The sequence below is a fragment of the Aulonocara stuartgranti genome, assembly GCF_965226115.1.
Source record: "Aulonocara stuartgranti genome assembly, chromosome: 14".
NCBI classification, from domain to species: domain Eukaryota; kingdom Metazoa; phylum Chordata; class Actinopteri; order Cichliformes; family Cichlidae; genus Aulonocara; species Aulonocara stuartgranti.
The window spans coordinates 11,501,313-11,524,389 of NC_138950.1; the positions used below are offsets into that span (position 1 = coordinate 11,501,313).

A 23,077-nucleotide genomic window follows, 5' to 3' on the forward strand; every position below is an offset into this window, starting at 1 on the left:
AATAAACAATACATTTGGTGTAAATAAACAAACGCAGGTATCTGAGAGAGTAAGCTTTTAAAGGAGCTATCATGTCAATATAAAACTTTGACTACCAAGAAAACATAAGTTTGACTTAAAAAACTGGCAGCAGTGTCAAAGTTCTGGCCACCTTGGTGTTTTGGTCCCTTTCAAGTGTGACTTGACCAAAGAGCAATAGATTCTGGCCATGACCAATGTTCCCTCTAATTTTTCATGTGTCTGAGCGACCACACAAACTCCCTGAGCGGTCCCTTGGACCACTGTGAGCAACATTAGACGTGTGCACTGTGGTTATGCCAGCATCGAATCCATCCGAGGTTTATTAAAATAATCAAATTACAGCATTTACATTTATGTTAGACTACTATTAATTAACTGCTTTAGCCCACTTACAATGAAAATTAAAAAAAAAAAAATCTTGTTCATGACCTGTGTAGTATGTTAACACTTTTGGAAGTAAAAATAACTTGAATTCCAATTTTGAAAACAAAACTTTTTTTTTTTTTTTATAAAGCTCTGACTTGAATTATGAGTATGGGTCTGTGTTCTGGGAGAGAGTCCTGTAACTCTGTCTGCAAAATACAGTATATAATGACCAATGTTGGACAATTAACAATTAAATGTTGGACAATTTATTTTTTTAAATAAACATTTCAAACTATTTACAGAACAATCAGCTGTTCTGCATTAAATCTGATGCCACACAAATTATTTGTGTCACTCCAAAAAATAATTTCTGTCCACTATGAGATAAAAGAGAACAACAGCCTGATACCTGCAGGCCTGACAACAGGAGATGTATCACTCCTGTAACACCTGTAACATTCAGCAGTCACCTCATTGTTCTGACACACAAAACAAAACTATTGACTACACTACACACTAACTACACAAGATTTGCGCTAAACGTCGCAAATCTCTCACGTCTCAAAACACCGCCGTCACTCCTAAAACTTCCCCCTTCCTAAACAACTAAATGCCATGTTGCTTTATCATTTTTTGATTGGTCGACATGGTACATTTTTCGACCAATAGCAATAGGGGTTTTTGTTTTTGGTGTTGTTTTTGCTCACAGGCGGAGAGTGCTTTTGAGGTTTTCTTTATAAAACACAGTTTTTACTGTTTCTTCCCGCAGTAAATATAAACAACGATAGTATTGACTATGTGCACGTTAGCATATGCTACTTCCGGTGCGGAAACTCCTGTGGGGAGCTTTGCTTCCGGTGTCCTATTCGCGCCTGGTTTACGGTCCAAAACAAGTTAAGCAAATGAATCAAGTGGCGATTTACATTTCTATAGATGTCTTGGGCATTTACCCAATATATCTGTAAATGATGTTCATCGACTTGTCGATATTTTTCCCCCGCGCCTCAGAGCAAAAGAGAAAAGGGATTCAAATGTTATATTTCTCAGCTGTCCCTCGTTTATCGTGGGTGTTATGTTCTAAAAATAACCAGCAATAGGTGAAACCAAGTAGCCAATTTTATTTTTTGACAGTGCAAAACGTTTGGTGGACATGGTGGACATACAGTACTGCACCTCAGAGTCACACTGCTAGCGATCAATGCAGCGATTCTGTACTGTACAGGAGAGACGTCACGGAGGAGATCGTCTGCAGCGATCAGGACACAGGACAAAATGTGATGTAAAAAAAAAAAGCATGCAAACTTGCACTAAAAAAATCCGTGAAACAGCGAGGTGAAAGGTGAACCGCGTTACAGCGAGGGACCGCTGTAATTTTGAAGGTAAGTCACAACATACCCTTCATAAATACTAATGTATAGAAACCGTTACCAGCAATCATTCATTTTTTGTGTGGCTTTTTTCACGGTTTGTTAACATGCCGTGTAGGCGTGTACTTGACTAGCTGATATCGACATAACGGGGGAAACATCTGGTTTGACTATTCTTCAGCTGTAGTTTGAATGCTGAACATTTGCCTGTTTAAATCATAAGACCAGTGACTATACAGAGATGTGCTTCTGAATGTGGACGATGTGTCTTCTGCTGCAGTAATGCAGTTCTGCTTGTGTTGAGTGATGTAAACAACTGATTGATCTAAACGCTTTAAACGTCAAAATTGATCATTAGATTTTTTATGACACAACAGCGGTGAGTGTTCCCACCTTCTCCTCTTTGTAACTTTCCGTTTTCGAGTTTTGGACATGATTTTGGAGTATATCTTCGCAGTAGCGATTGACCGCAAAGTAAAGCTACCGGAAATGCACTACCCCACATCCGGTCTCAAACCAGGAAGTTAGCATTGTCTCGTGCACATAGTCAATTCAGGAAGAAAACCAAACATTGCATATATTTTTTTATCATAACTCCAGTTTTACTTGGCCTATCAACACAATTTAAAAACTGGTATAAAGTTCACACTTTTTCTGTCAGTTGTTCCGTCTGTCCTGCTCACATCTCCAATGGTTGTACAGGTTGTCATTAACGTGGCTTCACTCCACATCAGCCACGCTGCTTTGCTAGCTAAAACACCGGTGTCGTCACATAAGGACGCTGTCATAGCCTGTCAATGACGTTCATTAGCTGCGTATATATATGAATGTGAATCGCATCATTGGCTGGACTATGGGATAAGGTGGCATCGTTCTAATCCCATACGGGATCAGCCAGTCACTTTCTGACTAACACTGCAAAACAGAATTGTTAAAGTATTTGTTTTAAGTTCAGATTTTTTTTTTGGTGCACAACGCAGATTTTCTGTGCGCAGAGACCGTGCCAGCAGTGCACAATTGCGCACGCACGCAGCTTAGAGGGAACATTGGCCAGGACTGTACTATGACCATAGCTGGACTGGCCATCAGGCATACCGGGCATTTGGCATCAGGCCGATGGTGATTTTTCATTTTTATGGGCCGGTGATTTTTTTCTTTTCTTTTCTTTTTATTTTTTTGTAACGGTAGAAACAATGAAAGGTGGTGCATTGGCCAGATGCTGGTCGATGTGTAAAAATAACTCAGTTGTTTGGTGGCGGCTATGGCGGAGCTTCCACAGAGGCCAGCATGTGGATGAGGGAAGGGGAGGCAGGAGAAGGAGAGACAAGTGTCAGGTGAACTGAACTTAGAGTAAGAAGTTATGACCTGCAGTCAGTCTGGGTCAGATATAAACCAAGTTTAGGTGGAGTTTATTTTCGTTCTGCTGACTTTTTACAGTCAGTGACAATAACTCGTACTGCGTACTAGCTAGCATGACAGAGTTTCTATACAGCTGGGTGGGTGCTATGATGTTACTGATGTAGCTTGCCATCGCCAGTGTGTGAATGGGTGAATGACTGAATGTAGTGTGAAGCGCTTTGGGGTCCTTAGGGACTAGAAAAGCGCTATACAAATGCAGGCCATTTACCATTTACCATTTACTGATAGTGAACTTTATTTTATTCATAAGGTTAGTTAGTAGAGTTGCCAACCGTCCTGTAAAAATTAAATCGTCCCGCATTCAGAGAAAATTTTGTGTTGAGCTGAAAAGGAACAGTTTGTCCCAGACTTCAGCTACAATAGAAAAAGACACAAAGCTGGAGTTATTCTGTCGTTAAGCTGCACAGTTGCCTCTTCTCCTCTCATTCTCTCCCCCTCTCTCTGTTGTTGCTACTTCAATCATGAAACTGACCAATGATCAGCTGATCGGCTTTTCTCTCTTGCTTGTTTATCTCCCACTTTGCGCCAGAAAGCGGAAACCGGCGGATGTCGTGCTAAACAACAGCAGCAAGTTTAAGATCAGCTGTTGTTAGAATTTATTTAATATTACTTTCTAGTATCAGCTAATGTTTGCTGGCGCCACAGCTGTAAAAGCTGCTGGTCATGATGTCGGTTTGGATATCCTGGTGAGAGGGAAACATGAAGATGAAACCAGGAGATGTCCTTACTGAATCAGAGCTGAACTGTTTCTGAGAGACACATAACACCAGGATCCTTTTCTAAGTAGCTTACAGCTGGTAACTGTGCAGGGGTGGCTCTAGCAAAGTTTTGCCAGGGGGCCAGGTAGGGCATTAACAGGGAAAGGGGGGCACAAAGAAATACTTTTCTTTCTTATTCTCATTTAAAACATCTAGCTCTTATTAAATAGTTATCTGAATCTGGGGCAGGGATAGCTCAGTAGGTAGAGTGGTGGCCCCATGATCGGAAGGTCGGGGGTTCGATTCCCCTGAACAGCTGAGCAAGATACCATCCCTACACACTGCTCCCTGGGCACCCAATGGCTGCCCACTGCTTCACTGAGTGAATGGGTTAAAGGCAGAGAGGAATTTCCACACGGGGATCAATAAAGTACACTTTCTGAATCTTACGACCAAAGTTTTTATCTGACGTAAAATGTATAGAAACCATACATTTTTTTGTCCCAGTCCAGCCCTGACTATGACCTCTAGTGATTAATATTGCAAAGGAAGAACAGTAGGATGCAAAAGTTTGGGCAACCTTGTTAATAGTCATTATTTTCCTGTATAAATCGTTGGTTGTTACAATAAAAAATGTCAGTTAAATATATCATATAGGAGACACACACAGTGACATTTGAGAAGTGAAATGAAGTTTACTGGATTTACAGAAAGTGTGCAATAATTGTTTAAACAAAATCAGGCAGGTGCATAAATTTGGGCACCACAAAAAAAAAAAAAGAAATGAAATCAATATTTAGTAGATCCGCCTTTTGCAGAAGTTACAGCCTCTAAACGCTTCCTGTAGGTTCCAGTGAGAGTCTGGATTGTAGTTGAAGGTATTTTGGACCATTCCTCTTTACAAAACATCTCTAGTTCATTCAGGTTTGATGGCTTCTGAGCAAGGACAGCTCTCTTTAACTCACACCACAGATTTTCAATAATATTTAGGTCTGGGGACTGAGATGGCCATTCCAGAACGTTGTACTTGTTCCTCTGCATGAATGCCTTAGTGGATTTTGAGCAGTGTTTCGGGTCGTTGTCTTGTTGAAAGATCCAGACCCACCGCAGCTTCAGCTTTGTCACTGATACCTGGACATTGGTCTCCAGAATCTGCTGATACTGAGTGGAATCCATGTGTCCCTCAACTTTGACAAGATTCCCAGTCCCTGCACTGGCTACACAGCCCCACAGCATGATGGAACCACCACCATATTTTACTGTAGGTAGCAGGTGTTTTTCTTGGAATGCCGTGTTCTTTTTCCTCCATGCATAACACCCCTTGTTATGCCCAAATAACTCAATTTTTGTTTCATCAGTCCACAGCACCTTATTCCACAATGAAGCTGACTTGTCCAAATGTGCTTTAGCATACCCCAAGCGGCTCTGTTTGTTCCTAACTGTGGAAACAGACAGCTTTCTGTATCTTTCCCCTAAACCATGATGGTGAACAATCTTTGTCTTCAGGTCATTTGAGAGTTGTTTTGAGACCCCCATGTTGCTACTCTTCAGAGAAAATTAAAAGAGGAGGGAAACTTACAATTGACCCCCTTAAATGCTCTTTCTCATTATTGGATTCACCTGTGTATGTAGGTCAGGGGTCACTGAGCTTACCAAGCCAATTTGAGTTCCAATAATTAGTTCTAAAGGTTTTGGAATCAAGAAAATGACAGCAGTGCCCAAATTTATGCACCTGCCTGATTTTGTTTAAACAATTATTGCACACTTTCTGTAAATCCAATAAACTTCATTTCACTTCTCCAATATCGCTGTGTGTGTCTCCTATATGATATATTTAACTGACATTTTTTTACTGTAACAACCAACGATTTATACAGGAAAATAATGACTATTAACAAGGTTGCCCAAACCTTTGCATCCCACTGTAAAAGCAGAGCTGTGAAATGCACAATAGTGATGACCTTCATTGGTGTGTTTTCTTGGGACATTTTGTGCTCTTCATTAACAACCAGCCATGGTTTAAATTCCATACATCAGTATGTCCATGTTTATACCAGTGTTATCTTATTATGAGTAAACTGCTTGTGTTTAAAATGCAATTAAAGGGAAAGTTCAATAAGCCACAGTAAAAAGCATGAAACAAGATAAAATCAGAAATCTGAACATGCAGAGAGGCGCTGAGCACATATTGTGATGACACTAACAACATCTATTTCTTTCAGAGGCAATCAGAGAAGAGAAAGCATGTGTGTTGGTCTACAAACAAACTTGATATTTCTTTTATCCACACGTGTTCTTTAAAGAGAAATCCTATTTAAAATACTCCAACTGCTGCTACTAATATACTGCCACAAATAATAATAACAATAATAATAATAAAATTAATAATAATGAAGTTTTTTCTGCTGTGTCATGCTGAGATGAGACCAAGAAACTGGGATGGCAGCCAGTTTATGTTTATATGTTACTATAAAACCAGTGAGTTGCAATTCATCATCCATTATAACTCTGTAAACCTGACTCTGTGTAAAAGTTAATTTCTATCAGTTGGTGCACAAAAATGGCCGTTTAAAGTTTTAATTGTTAAAACAGGGTTTCTGTATCCAATATAATAACAATGTTTGGTGTAGTTTTTTATTTTACAAAAAAACCTCAAAAAAACAAAACAAAACCTTTCATGATTAAAAATTCAACTTCCTCAGAAGTTCTTAATTTGCGAGTCACAATTCTGGTATAAAGTATTACCAAATCACGCCTTCTTTCCTTCTTGGTTGTTGAGCTATGAAATGCTGATGACCTCCACAAGTTTTTCATTTGTCCAAAATGGAAGGACTCATCCTAAAAAAGCATTTCCCCCTGAAAGTTAAATGTCTCTTTGCTGCTGTATAGAGCATGACTGAGGAATTATTGATTCTTCCCATATTGTCTCTAATCTTAGCGAGGAAATCCTTGACAGAGGCCGAATGGTCACAAATACTTAATATTATACAGAATGTTACAAATTAATTAGCTCACTCACTTCAGTTTTTATTGTGGCAGTCATGTCAAGGTAGTTGTCCCCGGCAGAATTTGTTTCCCCTGCGTTGAGAGCACAGGCTTGGTTGTCCAAATCACAGACAAACAATATAAACACCAAAAAAATTGCTTCTTTTACATGCCTGAATGTGCACAAAATAGGTTTAAATGTTACACAAATTTCTTCAAGTCATAGGTTGTTCCATATTATGTCACTTTTTGCTTGATGCAATGTGCATAAAGTTAAAAGATTAAAAATAATAAAACCAATTTTTAAAAGAGGATTTTTCAAGTGATCCAATTTTAGATGGATTATGCAGAAAAAAATCTAATTGGGCTGAAAGGTCTATTGCTTTATAACGTATTCAGGTTGTGTATCATGTTTTTAAAATGAAATAATTACTTTTAAAAATACGTAATCAGTAAAGTAACTGGATAACCTTCTTGGAGAAGTAATAGTAACTACTTACTATTTTCAAGTAATTTGGTTGGAATGGAGGTGGAGTCAACTGGATCCGTTCTCCCTACCTGGTGAGCGCTCACGACGCAGAGGAAACTAATTCTGTCAGGGATATCTATCTTGGCACGTCCCTCTCTTCATACTTTTGGTGCGTGAGCTGGTTACAATTGTCTGTGATGGAGCGCTGGCGGGGCAGAGTGGCTCTGGTGACCGGAGCCTCGGTTGGGATCGGGGCGGCTGTAGCCGTGGAGCTGGTCCGGCTCGGTATGAAAGTGGTGGGCTGCGACAGGGACGTGGGGAAATTACAGGTTTGCTCTGAAATAACAAACTTGATTTCAGAAGAGAAACACTTAATGTAAAACTCTAATGCAAAGGACTTTTTAATGTTATGCAAATATGCAGTTATGTAGCTCTGTCAAGTGGACATCATATAATGGCTGTCAAGCGACAGACTTTTTGTTTTACAATAAATCATTTATGCTGTACATATTGGTCAATATGCATGGGTTAAAATGAGCTGCACAATACCAGATACAAGTAGTGTACTATGCAGCATAATGAACAAAATTATAAACAGTATGTTGGCAGTATAGGAGACAGAAGTCAGACATGATATCTTACATACATAAAAAAAAAAAACCAGTTAAAAACTTTACTGTTTAAACAAGCTTTCTGTTGACCAATGCTTTTTACATTTTTATATTTTTAATTTACATTTAAACTCTATATTGTGTATACTGTGCATTTTGCTATTTATCGTATCTGTGTGCAGCGCTTTGTGACTACCTGTCTATGAAAAGCGCTTAATAAATAAACTTTACTTACTTACATACTGATGAGTTGTGTAAATCCACAAAGAGCAGTAAACCTCGGGTCAACAGCCACAGCACAGGTCAGCTGATCACAGCCTGTAGAGAAAAAAATCTGCTGGATCTCTCAATAGAGCCTATTGTGACTCTTGATTAATTTCCTCACACTCTTATAACCACTACAGTGATCCTACGGTTCTCACATCTGCAAATCCCATTTTAGCCCCTGACTATACTCATATATTCATTATTTTCATTCCCATGTCTAATTTTGCTATTATGTTGAAGTTGTACAAGGTTATGTTTCCTTTGCAAAATAATTGAAATGTCCCTATCTTCTTACTTTTATGCTTTGAATTCATTTCAGAGCCTGGAATTTTTCTCTTTTATCTTAGTAAAGGAGTTTAATCGATAATTCAACTTTTACCAGAGTATTTTTACCACAAGAATCTGAATGCGATGGTGACTATGAAGGTATCATCTTTTGCTTTTTGTTTTCAGAAACTGGCAGCAGAGTGTCAGAGCGCCGGCCACCCTGGTGTTTTGGTGCCTTTCAAGTGTGACTTGACCAAAGAGGAGGAGATTCTGTCCATGTTTGCAGCGATCAAAAATCAGCACAAAGGCGTGGACGTGTGCATCAACAATGCTGGTCTGGCACAGCCAGAGCCGTTGATAAATGGCAAAAGCAGTGGATGGAAGAACATGATGGACGTAAGAGCTCAGATATTTTAGAAAACAATTATCTTGACTTAGACTTGAATAATATTTTGTGTGCGGTATGTGGAAATACATTCACTGGAATGTTTTCTTTGCAGAATATTGAATGAAATAAAATTATCACTTTTATGTAGCTCTAAAAGTTGGGGAATTATTCTGTTACAGCAGCAAAACACCAAAAACAATTTAGCCCATTAAAATAATAATAATAATTATAATAATTTTTACTTTTTATTTTTCTGCATGGTTTCTTGCAGGTAAACGTTCTTGCACTGAGCATGTGTGCACGTGAAGCTTATCAGTCAATGAAAGAGAGAAATGTGGATGATGGGCACATCATAAACATAAACAGGTGCAGTTTTATTTACTGATGATCAACGACGGCCATGCCTGTGAAGTCTGATGATTTAAACATCTTTCAAATATCTTTGAATATAATCATGCTCAGATTCAGATTGAGATTATGAGCTTCTGTTGGTAACACTAATGGCAAACAAAGAACAATCAAAAGAACAAGATAAAATATACAAACAATAAGTTCACAGCGAACATGCAGACTTGAACAGAGAGGTTTTAAGTTGAGATTTCAACTGGGGGAGAGAACCAATGTTTCTTATATCTGGAGGTAGAAAGTTCCACAGGCTGGGAGCAGAGCAGCTAAAAGCTCTGCTTCCCATGGTGCTGAGGGGGAAAGAAGGCAAGCTGGATAGAAGAAGAAGATCGAAGTGAGCGGGCAGAAGAGGTAGTGCTTGACAGGTCAGAAAGGTAAGGAGGAACAAGGTTATGAAGGGTCTTGAAGGTAATCAGATGAAACTTGTATGCCATTCAGAATTTCATAGGGAGCCAGTGACATTCCTGAAGGATATGGATGATGTGCTGGTATGCGGGCAGCGCAGTTTTGAACCAGTTGAAGCTTATGGAGGGATTTTTGGGGGAAACCATGCAAGAGAGAATTACAATAGACAGTGTGGGATGTAACTATACTATGATCAAGAAAGGATACAGACTGGGTGGAAAGAGAAGGATACAATCGGTCCGTGTTGCGTAGATGGAAATAGGCAGAACAAGTGAGATCATTAATGTGAGATTTATAGGATAGTGAGCTGTCTAGGATGATGCCAAGACTCTTAACCTAAAGTGAATGGAAACTGTGGAGATTTCAATAGTGAGAATGAAAAGATTTGCCTTTATTCCCAATATTGGGAATAAATAGGCATATTTGTGCACATTTTTGTATATTCAATCCTGGAATTCAGTTCAGTAGATGAGTTTGAGATGAGGAGGAAGAGGGTGACATTTTATTAAGATGCCAGTGGCGCTCACTCGTTTCATTTCTTTGGTAAAGAGGACTCCTCCTCCAAGGATAAAACACAGATGTGATCCTGAAATCAGATAAAAAATATGTTGGTAAATGCTGACCTAGTGAAATGTTCTTCTGTTGTAGTGTGGGTGGACATCATGTCTATCCCGTTCCCGATTTACATTTCTACATGGCGACCAAGTTCGCTGTAACCGCGCTGACTGAGGGCCTGAGGCAGGAGCTGCGTGCAGAAAAAACTCATATCAGAGCCACGGTAAGGTTTTAAAGAACACTGATAAACCCAAAAAGTGCCCTTAAAACCAATTTCAGCTGCTATGAGACACATTTACAATACTTTCCGAAGTCGACACACAATCACACTTCTTTTACCTTTGTTTTTCTTTTGTTTTTTACAGAGCCTCTCTCCTGGTTTAGTGGACACAGAATTTGTATCACGGCTCCACAGCAATGAACCTGAAAAAGTAGCTGCTATGTACAGTGAATTTAAGGTATAATTATTAATCTCACAGTTTATAGATTGTTAATATGATTACTCTGATAAAAGTTATTAAGCATTTTTCACTTCTCTGACAGCCTTTGGAACCAAAAGACATTGCCAGTGCTGTCACATACGTGCTCAGCGCCCCGCCTCATGTTCAGGTTTGTAGGTTTTCTCTTATTTTCAACTTTTTAAATGTTCACTTATTGAATTTAGCTCATTAATATTGTAAATATCACCAGATTACTCAAAATAAGATAATATTTCTATAACTTTCCTTTCAGGTTGGCGACATTAACTTTGAAGCTGTGTAGCTGGTAACACAGTGCAGGCACACAATCCAGCCTCCACAACAAAGTGGTGTGAAACTCCTGACTGCTCAACACTGCTCTCCATTTATCCTCTGCTAAGAAAAAATAAATAAAAACCACCAACCATTACTGAGCACACTCCTACGTGATCCTAAAATGATAAAAAGCCAAGTCAAAGTTGAATTTTTCATCAAACAGAACTGTCAAAATGACTGTGAGAAAATTACCAAAATAAATTTTTCTAATGCGAATGAAGAAAGACTTGAGAATGTTTTTGTTCAATTCAGATGCACACTGACCTAAACTGAAATTGAACTCAACAGAATTAACAATAAACTGTTCTTATTAACTATGCCCTAGAGACTGGTAAGTGGCCTTTGTTCATTAATCTATGTTCTCCAACCAGTTGGTGAATGGTTGCTGGAAGTTTTTGGCAGTCACTAGGTAAAATTCGGGGCAAGGAGGTATATGGTGCTGTACTAAAAACTCTGTTGTGGTTCCTTTGTACGGTAGCAGATTTCTGCACTCTCCAACAGTTTGTGTGGATGATGCAAATATTTCTGAAAACACTCACCAAATCGCTGAGTGTCTTGACAATTTGACACTGCTCAGCAAGCACAATGCTCCATTGTCAAGGATGCAATAGAGAACTGTTTGCTAGTGTTAATTGTGGTTGTAATAAATAATACATTTGTTGTAAATAATTAAATGCAGGTATCTGAGAGAGTACACTTTTAAAGGAGTTGTCAATACAAAACTTAGCCTACCAAGAAATCATATAAGTTTGGTTTCAAAAACTGGCAGCAGAGTGTCAAAGTGCTGGCCACCCTGGTGTTTTGGTCCCTTTCAAGTGTGACTTGACCAAAGAGCAGTAGATTCTGGCCACGACTGTACTATGACCTGTAGTGGCTAATATTGTAATGGAAGTAAAAGCAGAGCTTTGAAATGCAAAATAGTGATGATCTTCAGAGGTATGTTTTCTTGGGACATTTTGTGCTCTTCACGAAGAACCAGCCATGGTTTAAATTCCATACATCAGTATTGCCATGTTTATATCAGTGTTATCTTAATATGAGTAAAGTGTTTGTGTTTAAAATGCAATTAAAAGGAAAGTTCAATGAGTCACAGTAAAAAGCATGAAATAAGAGAAAATCACGACTCTGAAAATGCAGAGAGGCGCTGAGCACATATTATGATGGCACTGGCAACATCTGTTTTTTCTAGAAGCTATCAGAGAAGAGAAAGCATGTCTGTCATTTCTCCACAACTGTTCCTAAAAGAGAAATCCAATTTAAAATACTCCAACTGCTGCAACTAATACTACTGCCACAAATAATAATAAATAAAGTTAATGATAATGAGGTTTTTTCTGCTGTGTCATGCTGAGATGACACCAAGAAACTAGGCGAGCAGCCAGTTTATGTTACTCTATAACCGAATTGCAATTCATCATCCATTATAACTCTGTACACATGACTCTGTGTCAAAGTTCATTTTTATCAGTATAATAATGTAACAATGCTTAGTGTAGTTTTATTTTATTTTATATGGATCGTTTATGGAAATTTGTTTCTACCCTAACCTAATTCTAACTACCGGTAAGTAACAAAGTAACTAATTACTTTTAAAAATAAGTAATCAGTAATTAGTAACTACTTACTATTTTCAAGTAACTTGACCAACACTGCTGATAACACATGAGAACAATAAACGTATCATTTTCAGTTGAAACCTACAAATTGAACGGTAATGTACACTCGTCTTTAGGTTTTTGATAGTTCGTCACTGTTTCTACGTCTAGTTGGTTGGAATGGAGGCGAAGTCAACGGGATCCGTTCTCCCTACCTAGTGCGCGCTCCCGACGCAGAGGAAACTAATTCTGTCGGGGATATCTATCTTGGCACGTCCCTCTCTTCAAACTTTTGGTGCGTGAGCTGGTTAGGGCTGTCTTTGATGGAGCGCTGGCGGGGCAGAGTGGCTCTGGTGACCGGAGCCTCGGTCGGGATCGGGTCGGCTGTAGCCGTGGAGCTGGTCCGGCTCGGTATGAAAGTGGTGGGCTGCGCCAGGGACGTGGGGAAAATACAGGTTTGCTCTGAAATAACAAACTCGATTTCGGAAGAGTTATGTTATGCCGGTGTTGTGCCAAAAAGTGATTGTCGGCCAAAAACTGATTTCCGGTATTTGCCAAAAACTGATTGCTCGTATTTAAACTGCTATAAGTAACTTGTTGGCCTATAATATGTGAAACATATGTCAAATGCATCCCTCATGGATGACACAAAGTCATATTGAGCCACAAACAACATTCGTGTAACAAGGTAGAAGCCGCAATCAGTTTTTGGCAGCGACTTTTATAGAACCTTTATTTATGCAGTTAAAAAAAATCTCATTAACATTAAAAATGTCTTTTGTAAGAGTAAGACAGCAGAAATGGCAGCAAATATTACAATAGTTCTGTAAAAATATTGTAAGTGGGGAAAAAGGACCGGATTGGTTATAATGTGAGTACAATAACACAGAGTTATAAAGATACTTGAAAAAACAGATAATCTTTTAATTCTATATATAACCCCTTTGTAAACGCTGTTCACCGAAGTCTATTTACCAACATACGTAAAGATATTACACATAAAAAATACACGGAAACATTGGAAATCACTTTTTGGCAGGCAAATCACTTTTTGGCAGTTTTCTCTGTTAGCAGTAGTTTACCGTTTTCTTGCGTCTTTTTTGTACATCAAGCTAGTTACCGTTACAACATTCACTTTCGGTCACACAGGAAGTTACCAAAATAAAAGCACAAACGTTCAAGGTTCAAGGTTCTTTATTTGTCACATGCATAGTTATACAAGTATAAGTTATACTTATACTTGTAACCCGTGTCAGGCTACATTTCACTGTATAACACACAGTGAAATGTAGCCTGACACGCTCCTCGACATGTGCAAAAATGGGGGGGAGAACATATAGTATATACATTGGGTGAATGTGCAGTAGTAGTAGCAAGCAGGTGAATTCTGTACATTAATATGAATAGACATCTGACATCTGACTATTTTACAGAATAGTTATATTACGTGTTGTTGAGCTAGCTTTACATATCCGCCGTTACACTGTTTGTTTTACAGTAAATCATTTATGCTGTATATATTGGTCTATATGCATGGTTTAAAATAAGCTGCACAATACCAGATCCAAGCTGTGTACTATGCAGTAAAATAAAAAAAATGGTATAAACAGTATGTTGGCACTTGGCAGTATAGGAGACGGAAGTCAGACATGATAACTTACATACTGATGAGTTGTGTAAATCCACAAAGAGCAGTATACCTCGGGTAAACAGCCACAGCACAGGTCAGCTGATCACAGCCTGTAGACAAATCTGCTGGAGCTCTCAATAGAGCCTATTGTGACTCCTGATTCCTTTCCACACACTGCTATAACCACTACAGTGATCTTAGGGTTCTCAAATCTGCAAATCCCATTTTAGCCCCTGACTATACTCATATAGTATATTAATAATAATTATATAATGATGTATTGTATTCATATTATTAAATTAGTATATGTATATTCTGTTTAGATGTAGAGGCAGACTCATCCATCTACAATGTAGGCTGCAGCAAATAGAGCTATAAGTTCATTTGTTTGTCTATGCTTGTGTTCTCACTATCGTTCAGGTGTTCATTAGAGTTTATGTTTAAATTAAGTTTTCATTTCCATGACTAATTTTGCTATTATGTTAAAGTTGTATGAGGTTGGGTTTCCTTTGTAAAATAATTGAAAACTCCTTATCTTCTTACTTTTTTGCTTTGAATTCATTTCAGAGTCTGGAAAATGTATCTTTTATCTTAGTAAAGAAGTTTAATCCATAATTAAACTTTTACCAGAGTATTTTTACCACAAGAATCTGAATGCAAAGGTGATTATCAAGGTATCGTCTTTTCCTTTTTGTTTTCAGAAACTGGCAGCAGAGTGTCAGAGCGCCGGTCACCCTGGTGTTTTGGTGCCTTTCAAGTGTGACTTGACCAAAGAGGAGGAGATTCTGTCCATGTTCGCCACGATCAAAGAGCAGCACAAAGGCGTGGACGTGTGCATCAATAACGCTGGCTTGGCTCATCCAGAGGCGCTGCTAAATGGCAAAACCAGTGGCTGGAAAAACATGTGGGATGTAAGAACTCAGAGTTATTTTAGAAAGAAAATATTCCTGGTTGGTATGCAATATAATATTGATAACATATGTTATATGTTGTTGTGTGCTACATATGAAAGCATTCACAGGAGTGGTTTCCCAGCAGAATACTGTATTCTAATGAAATGATAAATTGAGTCATCATCATTTTTTAGAATGAGATAGATGTCTTTTATTTATACAAAAAGTTGGATAAATAGTGTGTTAAAATGTCAAACTATGAAAATCCCCATCTGGTTAAAATAAATACACAATCACAATAGATGAGAAAGATAAAATATTATGCAAAACTGGCTAAAGGCTTTCACTTGGTGTTCGCTCTCTCTGCGTAGAGTATCACCTCCTGTTGCAACACACAATGATGTTTTTGTGTAGCATATGTGTTGTAATAAAAACTGTATTTACTCGCTAAATTATGTCTCTGTATTCACTCACTGTGTCTTTAGGGATTCACTAGCTTAGCTTAGTTTTTAAATTTTTTATTTTAATGATATTGAATTCGAGACTCGGTTTTGCATCCTTGAAAACTCTCTAGCTAGCCAGCCTCCTGTAGTCAGTGCAGCCGAAGGTAGAAGGTAGCGCAGGCCCCATTAGGTGTCCCCCGGCAGACTGTCGAGTAGCTGGGGAAACAGGATGGCTGGATGACGGGGAGGAGGTATCATAGCCCCCGGTACACTACCAACCTGTTCATGTGGCTAACTACTTTTCCCCACTCAATGACACACTCGCAGGAGATCAGACTCTAGGAATTGGCGATTCTGTTTTAAGACATGTTGGCTAAGGGTAAATGCAAATTCAGTAAAATATTAAAAATCAACAAAAATCGACTTAAATGTTAAAAAAGTCACAAAGAAAGAACAATACAGTATCCTCATGAGCACCGAAGAGTAAAACATAAACATTAGGTCTCTCTCTTCCGAGTCTCTGTTAGTACATGAATTAATAATTGATCAACAAATCGATTTACTCTGCCTTACAGAAACCTGGTTACAGCAGGATGATTATGTTAGTTTAAATGAATCAACACTCCTGAGTCTCATTTACCATCAAAATCCTCGAGGCACAGGCTGGGGGAAGGTATGCCTGCAATTTTCCACACCAGCTTATTAATTAACCAAAGACCAAGACATACTTTTAACTCATTTGAAAGCCTGATGCTTAGCCTTGTCCACCTCAGCTGTAAAACTCAAAAAAACAGTCGTATTTGTTATCTTCTATTGTCCACCTGGGCCTTACACAGAGTTTCTGTCTGATTTTTCTGAGTTTTTAACTGATTTAGTGCTCTGTTCAAATAAAATAATTATTATGGGTGATATCCATGTAAATGTTACAAATGACAGTCTCAATCAACGTGGTATTTAATATTTTATTAGATTCAATTGGCTTCCCTCAAAAGGTGAAAAAATTGACGAAAAGCACCGTTGAGCAAAGTATTCCTTTAACGTCAACTAGGAATGACTTAATGAATTTATTCACAAATCAAATTTTAACAATTAGAGAAAAAATTACTCATAATGATCTCACAGATCTAACATTATCTACACATACTTTGAGTACCATTTGTATTTATTTAGTCTTTTTTTCCAATTGACCTTTCTGAGTTAACATAAGTAATTACTTCCTCCAAACCATCAACATGTCTTATAGACCCCATTCTTACAAGACTGCTGAAAGACTGTTGCCTATGTACTTCAGGCCTTCAAGCTGGCAGTAGTTAAACTTAAAAAGCCGTTACTTAAAAAGCCATCTCTTGACCCTGTGGTTTTAGATGTTTATAGGCCAATTTCTAACCTTTCATTTCAAAAATTGTCAAACAGCTAATAGATCATATGCAGACAAATGGCTTATTTGAAGAGTTTCAATCAGGTTTCAGAGCTCATCAAAATACAGAAACGCCTTTAGATAAGTCCCAAAAAATTGATTCTGATCATCTGGACGTAGCATCTCAGTGGGAGAAACGTTTCGTCACTCATCCAAGTGACATCTTCAGTTTCAGATGACCCAACCTCATAAACAGTACCTTTGCACAATGACTGAAACCAGCCCACTGAATGAAAAAAATGGGCTGTGAGGTCAGCTCCTGGATTATTACTATCCAAACTGGCATGACCAAAGATCAACAACCGCTGAACAAAGACCATCGCTGAACCAATTTTACAATGCTGTGATTGCAGCCATTTGCTAACTCACTTTTAGTGAATTTTACAAATGATCTTCTTGGCCCCTGACAGTAGTCAGTCTAGCTTATCCTGCTAGACCTCAGCGTTCGATAATGTTGACCATAATATTCTATTAGAGCGATTAGAACATGCTGTAGGTATTACAGGTATTGCACTGAAGTGGCATGTATCATATTGATCAAATAGCATCCAATTGTTCTGTAGTTTCTGTGCCAGGACCAGTTTACATGCTTCCCTTAGGCAGTATCATCAGAAGGCATAGGATGAATTTTCACTGCTATGCAGATGACACCCAACTTTATCTATGCATGAAGCCAGATAACACACCAATTAGTTTGATGTGTGTTAGAAAAATGTCTTAAAGGCATACAGACCTGGATGACCTCCAATTTTCTGTTTCTAAATTCACAAAAAACTGAGGTTATTGTACTCGGCCCTAAAATTCCTAGAAATATGGTATCTAACCAGATACTTACTCTGGATGGCATTGCTTTGGCCTCTAGTAACACTGTGAGGAACCGTGGAGTCATTTTTAACTAGGATATTTCCCTTAATGTACATTTTAAACAAATATGTAGGACTGCTTTTTTTCCATTTGCACAGTATCTCTAAAATTAGAAATATCCTGTCTCAGAGTGATGCTGAAAAACTAGTTGATGCATTTATTACTTTTAGGCTGGATTAGTGTAATTCATTATTATCAGGAAGTCCTAAAAACTTCCTGAAAAGCCTTCAGTTAATCTAAACTGCTGCAGCAAGAGTACTGACAGGGACTAAAAGAGAGAGCATATTTCTCCTATACTGGCTTCCCTTCATTGGCTCCCTGTTAAATCCAGAATTGAATTAAAAAATCCTGCTCCTCACATACAAGGTCTTAAATAATCAGGCCCCATCTTATCTTAATGATGTCATAGTATTGTATCCTTGCATTAGAGCACTTCGCTCTCAGACCACAGGCTTACTTGTGGTTCCTAGAGTATTTAAAAGGTGAATGGGAGCCTTCAGTTTTCAGGCCTTTCTTCTGTGGAATATGGGAGACAGACACGATCTCTACTTTTAAGATTAGGCTTAAAACTCCTTTTTGCTAAAGCATATAGTTAGGGCTGGATCAGGTGACTCTGAATCCTCCCTTAGCTATCCTGCAACAGGTGTAAGCTGCTCTCTTCCACAGCATGTCTTTTATCCTGTTTTCCTTCTCTCACCCCACCTGGTCGCGGTCCCTGAGCCTGGATCTGGTGGAGGTTTCTTCCTGTTAGAAGGGAGTTTTTCCTTCCCACTGTCACCACTTTGCTTGATCATAGGGGGTCATTGTATTGTTGGGGTTTTTTCTCTGTATGTATTAGGGTCTACCTTAAAATATAAAGCACCTTAAGGCGACTGTTGTTGCGATTTCATTCTGTATAAATAAAATTGAATTGAATTAAAAGAATTTGTTCATCTTGAGTGCAAATAGCAACAAGGAAAAGTATCATTTTGATGCATTGATTACATATATTTGTTTTACCGTTTATTTCACTGCTGGTTTCTTACAGGTGAACGTTCTTGCACTGTGTATCTGTGCACGTGAAGCTTATCAGTCAATGAAAGAGAGAAATGTGGACGATGGGCACATCATAAACATAAACAGGTGCAGTTTTATTTTACTGATGGACAGTGATGGGTATGCTTGTGCAGTTTACACAAACATCTTATAATTCAGTCATTCTTTTGGCAACTCTGCACAATGGACTTTTCTCACAGCACACATTGTATCTCCCCCTTTAAGAACCCTACTATAGCCAATGAGTGTTTTTATTACTGGTAGGTCCAATAAAAATAAATACCAGACTGCTGTGTCAATAACAATATATTAGAACCAAAAGGGACATCTTCATATTGCTTTCATTGGCCAGCTAGCAGTTCAGAACTAAAAGATTTTTGAGTTTACTATGAAAATCATCAAGAAAAATGAAACCAAATCTAATTGCCAGAACCGAGAAATGTTTTGCTTTTTTTAAATCTCAAAACACAAGTACCTTCCTGGTTATACATTATATAGAAACCTTTAAATTACAGCACAACAGCATAGTGATGCAGTGGTTAACACTGTTATCTCACAACTTATCTCACAAATCCAGCATCTGGCCAGTGTCTTTCTCTGTGTAGTTTGCATCTTCTCCCTGTGTCTGCAGGAGTTCTCACCTTCCCACATAGTCCAAAGACATGCAGTAAGTTGGGTTAGTTTAGTTGAACTGTGTCTGTGTCTCTGTGTCCTGTGACAGACTTGGGACCTGTCTGTGCTGTACCCGAGGCTCCTGGACCCTGAATTAGATAAGCAAAAGAAAACAGGTGGATGTTAAACGATATAGAAACTGTTGCCATTGTTGTTATAACACTTGTAAATATCCTCTGTTGCAGTGTGTGCGGCCATCAAGTGTTTCCTAATGCTGACGGACATTTCTACACCGCCACCAAGTATGCTGTAACTGCGCTGACTGAGGGCCTGAGGAAGGAGCTGCGTGCAGAAAACACTCATATCCGGGCCACAGTAAGCTTTTGAAAGACACTGTAACCAGCTCCAAAGTACCTTTAACACTAATGTCAGCTGTTATGAGATGCACACAGAGTACTTCTTGAAGAATCCTCATTAATAATGTCATTTTGCAGAGCATTTCTCCTGGCGTTGTGAAGACAGAATTTGCATACCGCGTCTACAGAGACAATTCTGATAAAGCAGCTGCTGTATACACTAAAAATAAGGTAAAATCATTATTCCTTCATTTCCTACAATCGCTACAGTATTGTTGATATGATTACTATTAAAATTTCATTAAGCACTTTTCACTTCTTTGATAGTCTCTGGAAGCAAAAGACCTCGTCCATGCCGTCACATATGTGCTCAGTGCCCCTCCTCATGTTCAGGTTTGAGATTTTCTCTCATTTTCCTCTTTTTTGTGACCTTTTGAACTTTTCTATTTTCCATTTTAAATATCAGCAGTTTAGTCATAAGATAACATTCATCTATCTTTTCTTTCAGATTGGGGAGATTTTGCTTGAAAGTCTGTAGCAGGTGTCATGCAACTTGGCCTTGAGACCCATCCCAATCTTTACATCAAAGTAGTGTGACCGGCTCTCCTTACTTCTCAACACTGTCAGATTGTAATCAATTCACAGAAGGATAAAATAAAGGAAACTCATCCAGCTGTTTTCTGTCTAATTGTCTTCTTATCAAAGGTCCCTGTGGTACCTTTTTACAAGCGTCCTACTGGCCAGCAAGGAATGCCCATGAAAACACTTTAATTAATGACAGCTTCCTTCTTATTGTAACAGATCTCAGTTGCTGGATAGTATTTAAGCTCTAAGAGTGTTTTTACTGTTAAGCAGATGTTCATTTCAGCAGGTTAGAACCTTAGCTGGTTGGGGGGGGGGGGGGGGGGGGGGGGGGGGTGTCATGGAGCAACCGTACAAGTCATAAGGGCCTAAAGACTGATGAACAAAGGTCACTTACCAATGTATGTTCTCCAACCAGTTGGTGAATGGTTGCTGGAAGTTGTTGGCAGTCACTAGGTAAAATTCGTGGCAAGGAGGTATATGGTGCTGTACTAAAACCTCTGTGTGGTTCCTTTGTATGGTAGCAGATTTCTACACTCTCCGGGAGTTTGTGTGGATGATGCAAATATGTCTACAAGCACTCACCAAATTGCTGAGTGTCTTGACACTTTGACACTGCTCCGCAAGCACAATGCTCCATTGTCAAGGATGCAATAGAGAACTGTTTGCTAGTGTTCATTTTTGGCTCTAATAAACAATACATTTGGTGTAAATAAACAAACGCAGGTATCTGAGAGAGTAAGCTTTTAAAGGAGCTATCATGTCAATATAAAACTTTGACTACCAAGAAAACATAAGTTTGACTTAAAAAACTGGCAGCAGTGTCAAAGTTCTGGCCACCTTGGTGTTTTGGTCCCTTTCAAGTGTGACTTGACCAAAGAGCAATAGATTCTGGCCATGACCAATGTTCCCTCTAATTTTTCATGTGTCTGAGCGACCACACAAACTCCCTGAGCGGTCCCTTGGACCACTGTGAGCAACATTAGACGTGTGCACTGTGGTTATGCCAGCATCGAATCCATCCAAGGTTTATTAAAATAATCAAATTACAGCATTTACATTTATGTTAGACTACTATTAATTAACTGCTTTAGCCCACTTACAATGAAAATTAAAAAAAAAAAAATCTTGTTCATGACCTGTGTAGTATGTTAACACTTTTGGAAGTAAAAATAACTTGAATTCCAATTTTGAAAACAAAACTTTTTTTTTTTTTTTTATAAAGCTCTGACTTGAATTATGAGTATGGGTCTGTGTTCTGGGAGAGAGTCCTGTAACTCTGTCTGCAAAATACAGTATATAATGACCAATGTTGGACAATTAACAATTAAATGTTGGACAATTTATTTTTTTAAATAAACATTTCAAACTATTTACAGAACAATCAGCTGTTCTGCATTAAATCTGATGCCACACAAATTATTTGTGTCACTCCAAAAAATAATTTCTGTCCACTATGAGATAAAAGAGAACAACAGCCTGATACCTGCAGGCCTGACAACAGGAGATGTATCACTCCTGTAACACCTGTAACATTCAGCAGTCGCCTCATTGTTCTGACACACAAAACAAAACTATTGACTACACTACACACTAACTACACAAGATTTGCGCTAAACGTCGCAAATCTCTCACGTCTCAAAACACCGCCGTCACTCCTAAAACTTCCCCCTTCCTAAACAACTAAATGCCATGTTGCTTTATCATTTTTTGATTGGTCGACATGGTACATTTTTCGACCAATAGCAATAGGGGTTTTTGTTTTTGGTGTTGTTTTTGCTCACAGGCGGAGAGTGCTTTTGAGGTTTTCTTTATAAAACACAGTTTTTACTGTTTCTTCCCGCAGTAAATATAAACAACGATAGTATTGACTATGTGCACGTTAGCATATGCTACTTCCGGTGCGGAAACTCCTGTGGGGAGCTTTGCTTCCGGTGTCCTATTCGCGCCTGGTTTACGGTCCAAAACAAGTTAAGCAAATGAATCAAGTGGCGATTTACATTTCTATAGATGTCTTGGGCATTTACCCAATATATCTGTAAATGATGTTCATCGACTTGTCGATATTTTTTCCCCCGCGCCTCAGAGCAAAAGAGAAAAGGGATTCAAATGTTATATTTCTCAGCTGTCCCTCGTTTATCGTGGGTGTTATGTTCTAAAAATAACCAGCAATAGGTGAAATCAAGTAGCCAATTTTATTTTTTGACAGTGCAAAACGTTTGGTGGACATGGTGGACATACAGTACTGCACCTCAGAGTCACACTGCTAGCGATCAATGCAGCGATTCTGTACTGTACAGGAGAGACGTCACGGAGGAGATCGTCTGCAGCGATCAGGACACAGGACAAAATGTGATGTAAAAAAAAAAAAGCATGCAAACTTGCACTAAAAAAATCCGTGAAACAGCGAGGTGAAAGGTGAACCGCGTTATTAGCGAGGGACCGCTGTAATTTTGAAGGTAAGTCACAACATACCCTTCATAAATACTAATGTATAGAAACCGTTACCAGCAATCATTCATTTTTTGTGTGGCTTTTTTCACGGTTTGTTAACATGCCGTGTAGGCGTGTACTTGACTAGCTGATATCGACATAACGGGGGAAACATCTGGTTTGACTATTCTTCAGCTGTA

General features: G+C 38.6%; 2 protein-coding genes across 3 annotated transcripts; both read left to right on the top strand.

Moving 5' to 3' along the window:
- Positions 1-2,972: 2,972 nt before the first annotated feature.
- Positions 2,973-12,239, top strand: LOC309687591 (dehydrogenase/reductase SDR family member 11-like). 2 transcript variants are annotated; one of them, XM_082502674.1, is made up of 7 exons: positions 2,973-3,088; positions 8,657-8,866; positions 9,130-9,224; positions 10,317-10,446; positions 10,589-10,681; positions 10,767-10,832; positions 10,956-12,239. In XM_082502674.1, exons 1-7 carry the CDS (start codon positions 2,981-2,983, stop codon positions 10,983-10,985), a joined length of 732 nt encoding a protein of 243 aa, XP_082358800.1. In that variant the 5' UTR covers positions 2,973-2,980; the 3' UTR covers positions 10,986-12,239. The 2 variants fall into 2 exon arrangements, with proteins under 2 accessions (XP_082358800.1, XP_082358799.1); XM_082502673.1 differs by lacking the exon at positions 2,973-3,088 and adding an exon at positions 7,402-7,654.
- Positions 12,240-12,751: 512 nt separating this feature from the next.
- On the top strand, positions 12,752-20,536 carry LOC309687589 (dehydrogenase/reductase SDR family member 11-like). Its single transcript, XM_082502670.1, has 7 exons — positions 12,752-13,067; positions 14,944-15,153; positions 18,887-18,981; positions 19,752-19,881; positions 20,001-20,093; positions 20,190-20,255; positions 20,371-20,536. The coding sequence occupies exons 1-7, from the start codon at positions 12,936-12,938 to the stop codon at positions 20,398-20,400; spliced, it is 756 nt and encodes a 251-aa protein (XP_082358796.1). The 5' UTR covers positions 12,752-12,935; the 3' UTR covers positions 20,401-20,536.
- The last annotated feature ends 2,541 nt before the right edge of the window (positions 20,537-23,077 follow it).

Coding starts and splice junctions, on each gene's coding strand:
- LOC309687591 (XM_082502673.1), top strand. CDS start 7,523: ATGGAGCGCTGGCGGGGCAGAGTGGCTCTGGTGACCGGAGCCTCGGTT. Junction 10,682..10,766: donor CTATGTACAGTGAATTTAAG/GTATAATTATTA, acceptor CTTCTCTGACAG/CCTTTGGAACCAAAAGACAT. Junction 10,833..10,955: donor GCGCCCCGCCTCATGTTCAG/GTTTGTAGGTTT, acceptor CTTTCCTTTCAG/GTTGGCGACATTAACTTTGA.
- LOC309687589 (XM_082502670.1), top strand. CDS start 12,936: ATGGAGCGCTGGCGGGGCAGAGTGGCTCTGGTGACCGGAGCCTCGGTC. Junction 13,068..14,943: donor GGGACGTGGGGAAAATACAG/GTTTGCTCTGAA, acceptor TTTTGTTTTCAG/AAACTGGCAGCAGAGTGTCA. Junction 19,882..20,000: donor ACACTCATATCCGGGCCACA/GTAAGCTTTTGA, acceptor GTCATTTTGCAG/AGCATTTCTCCTGGCGTTGT.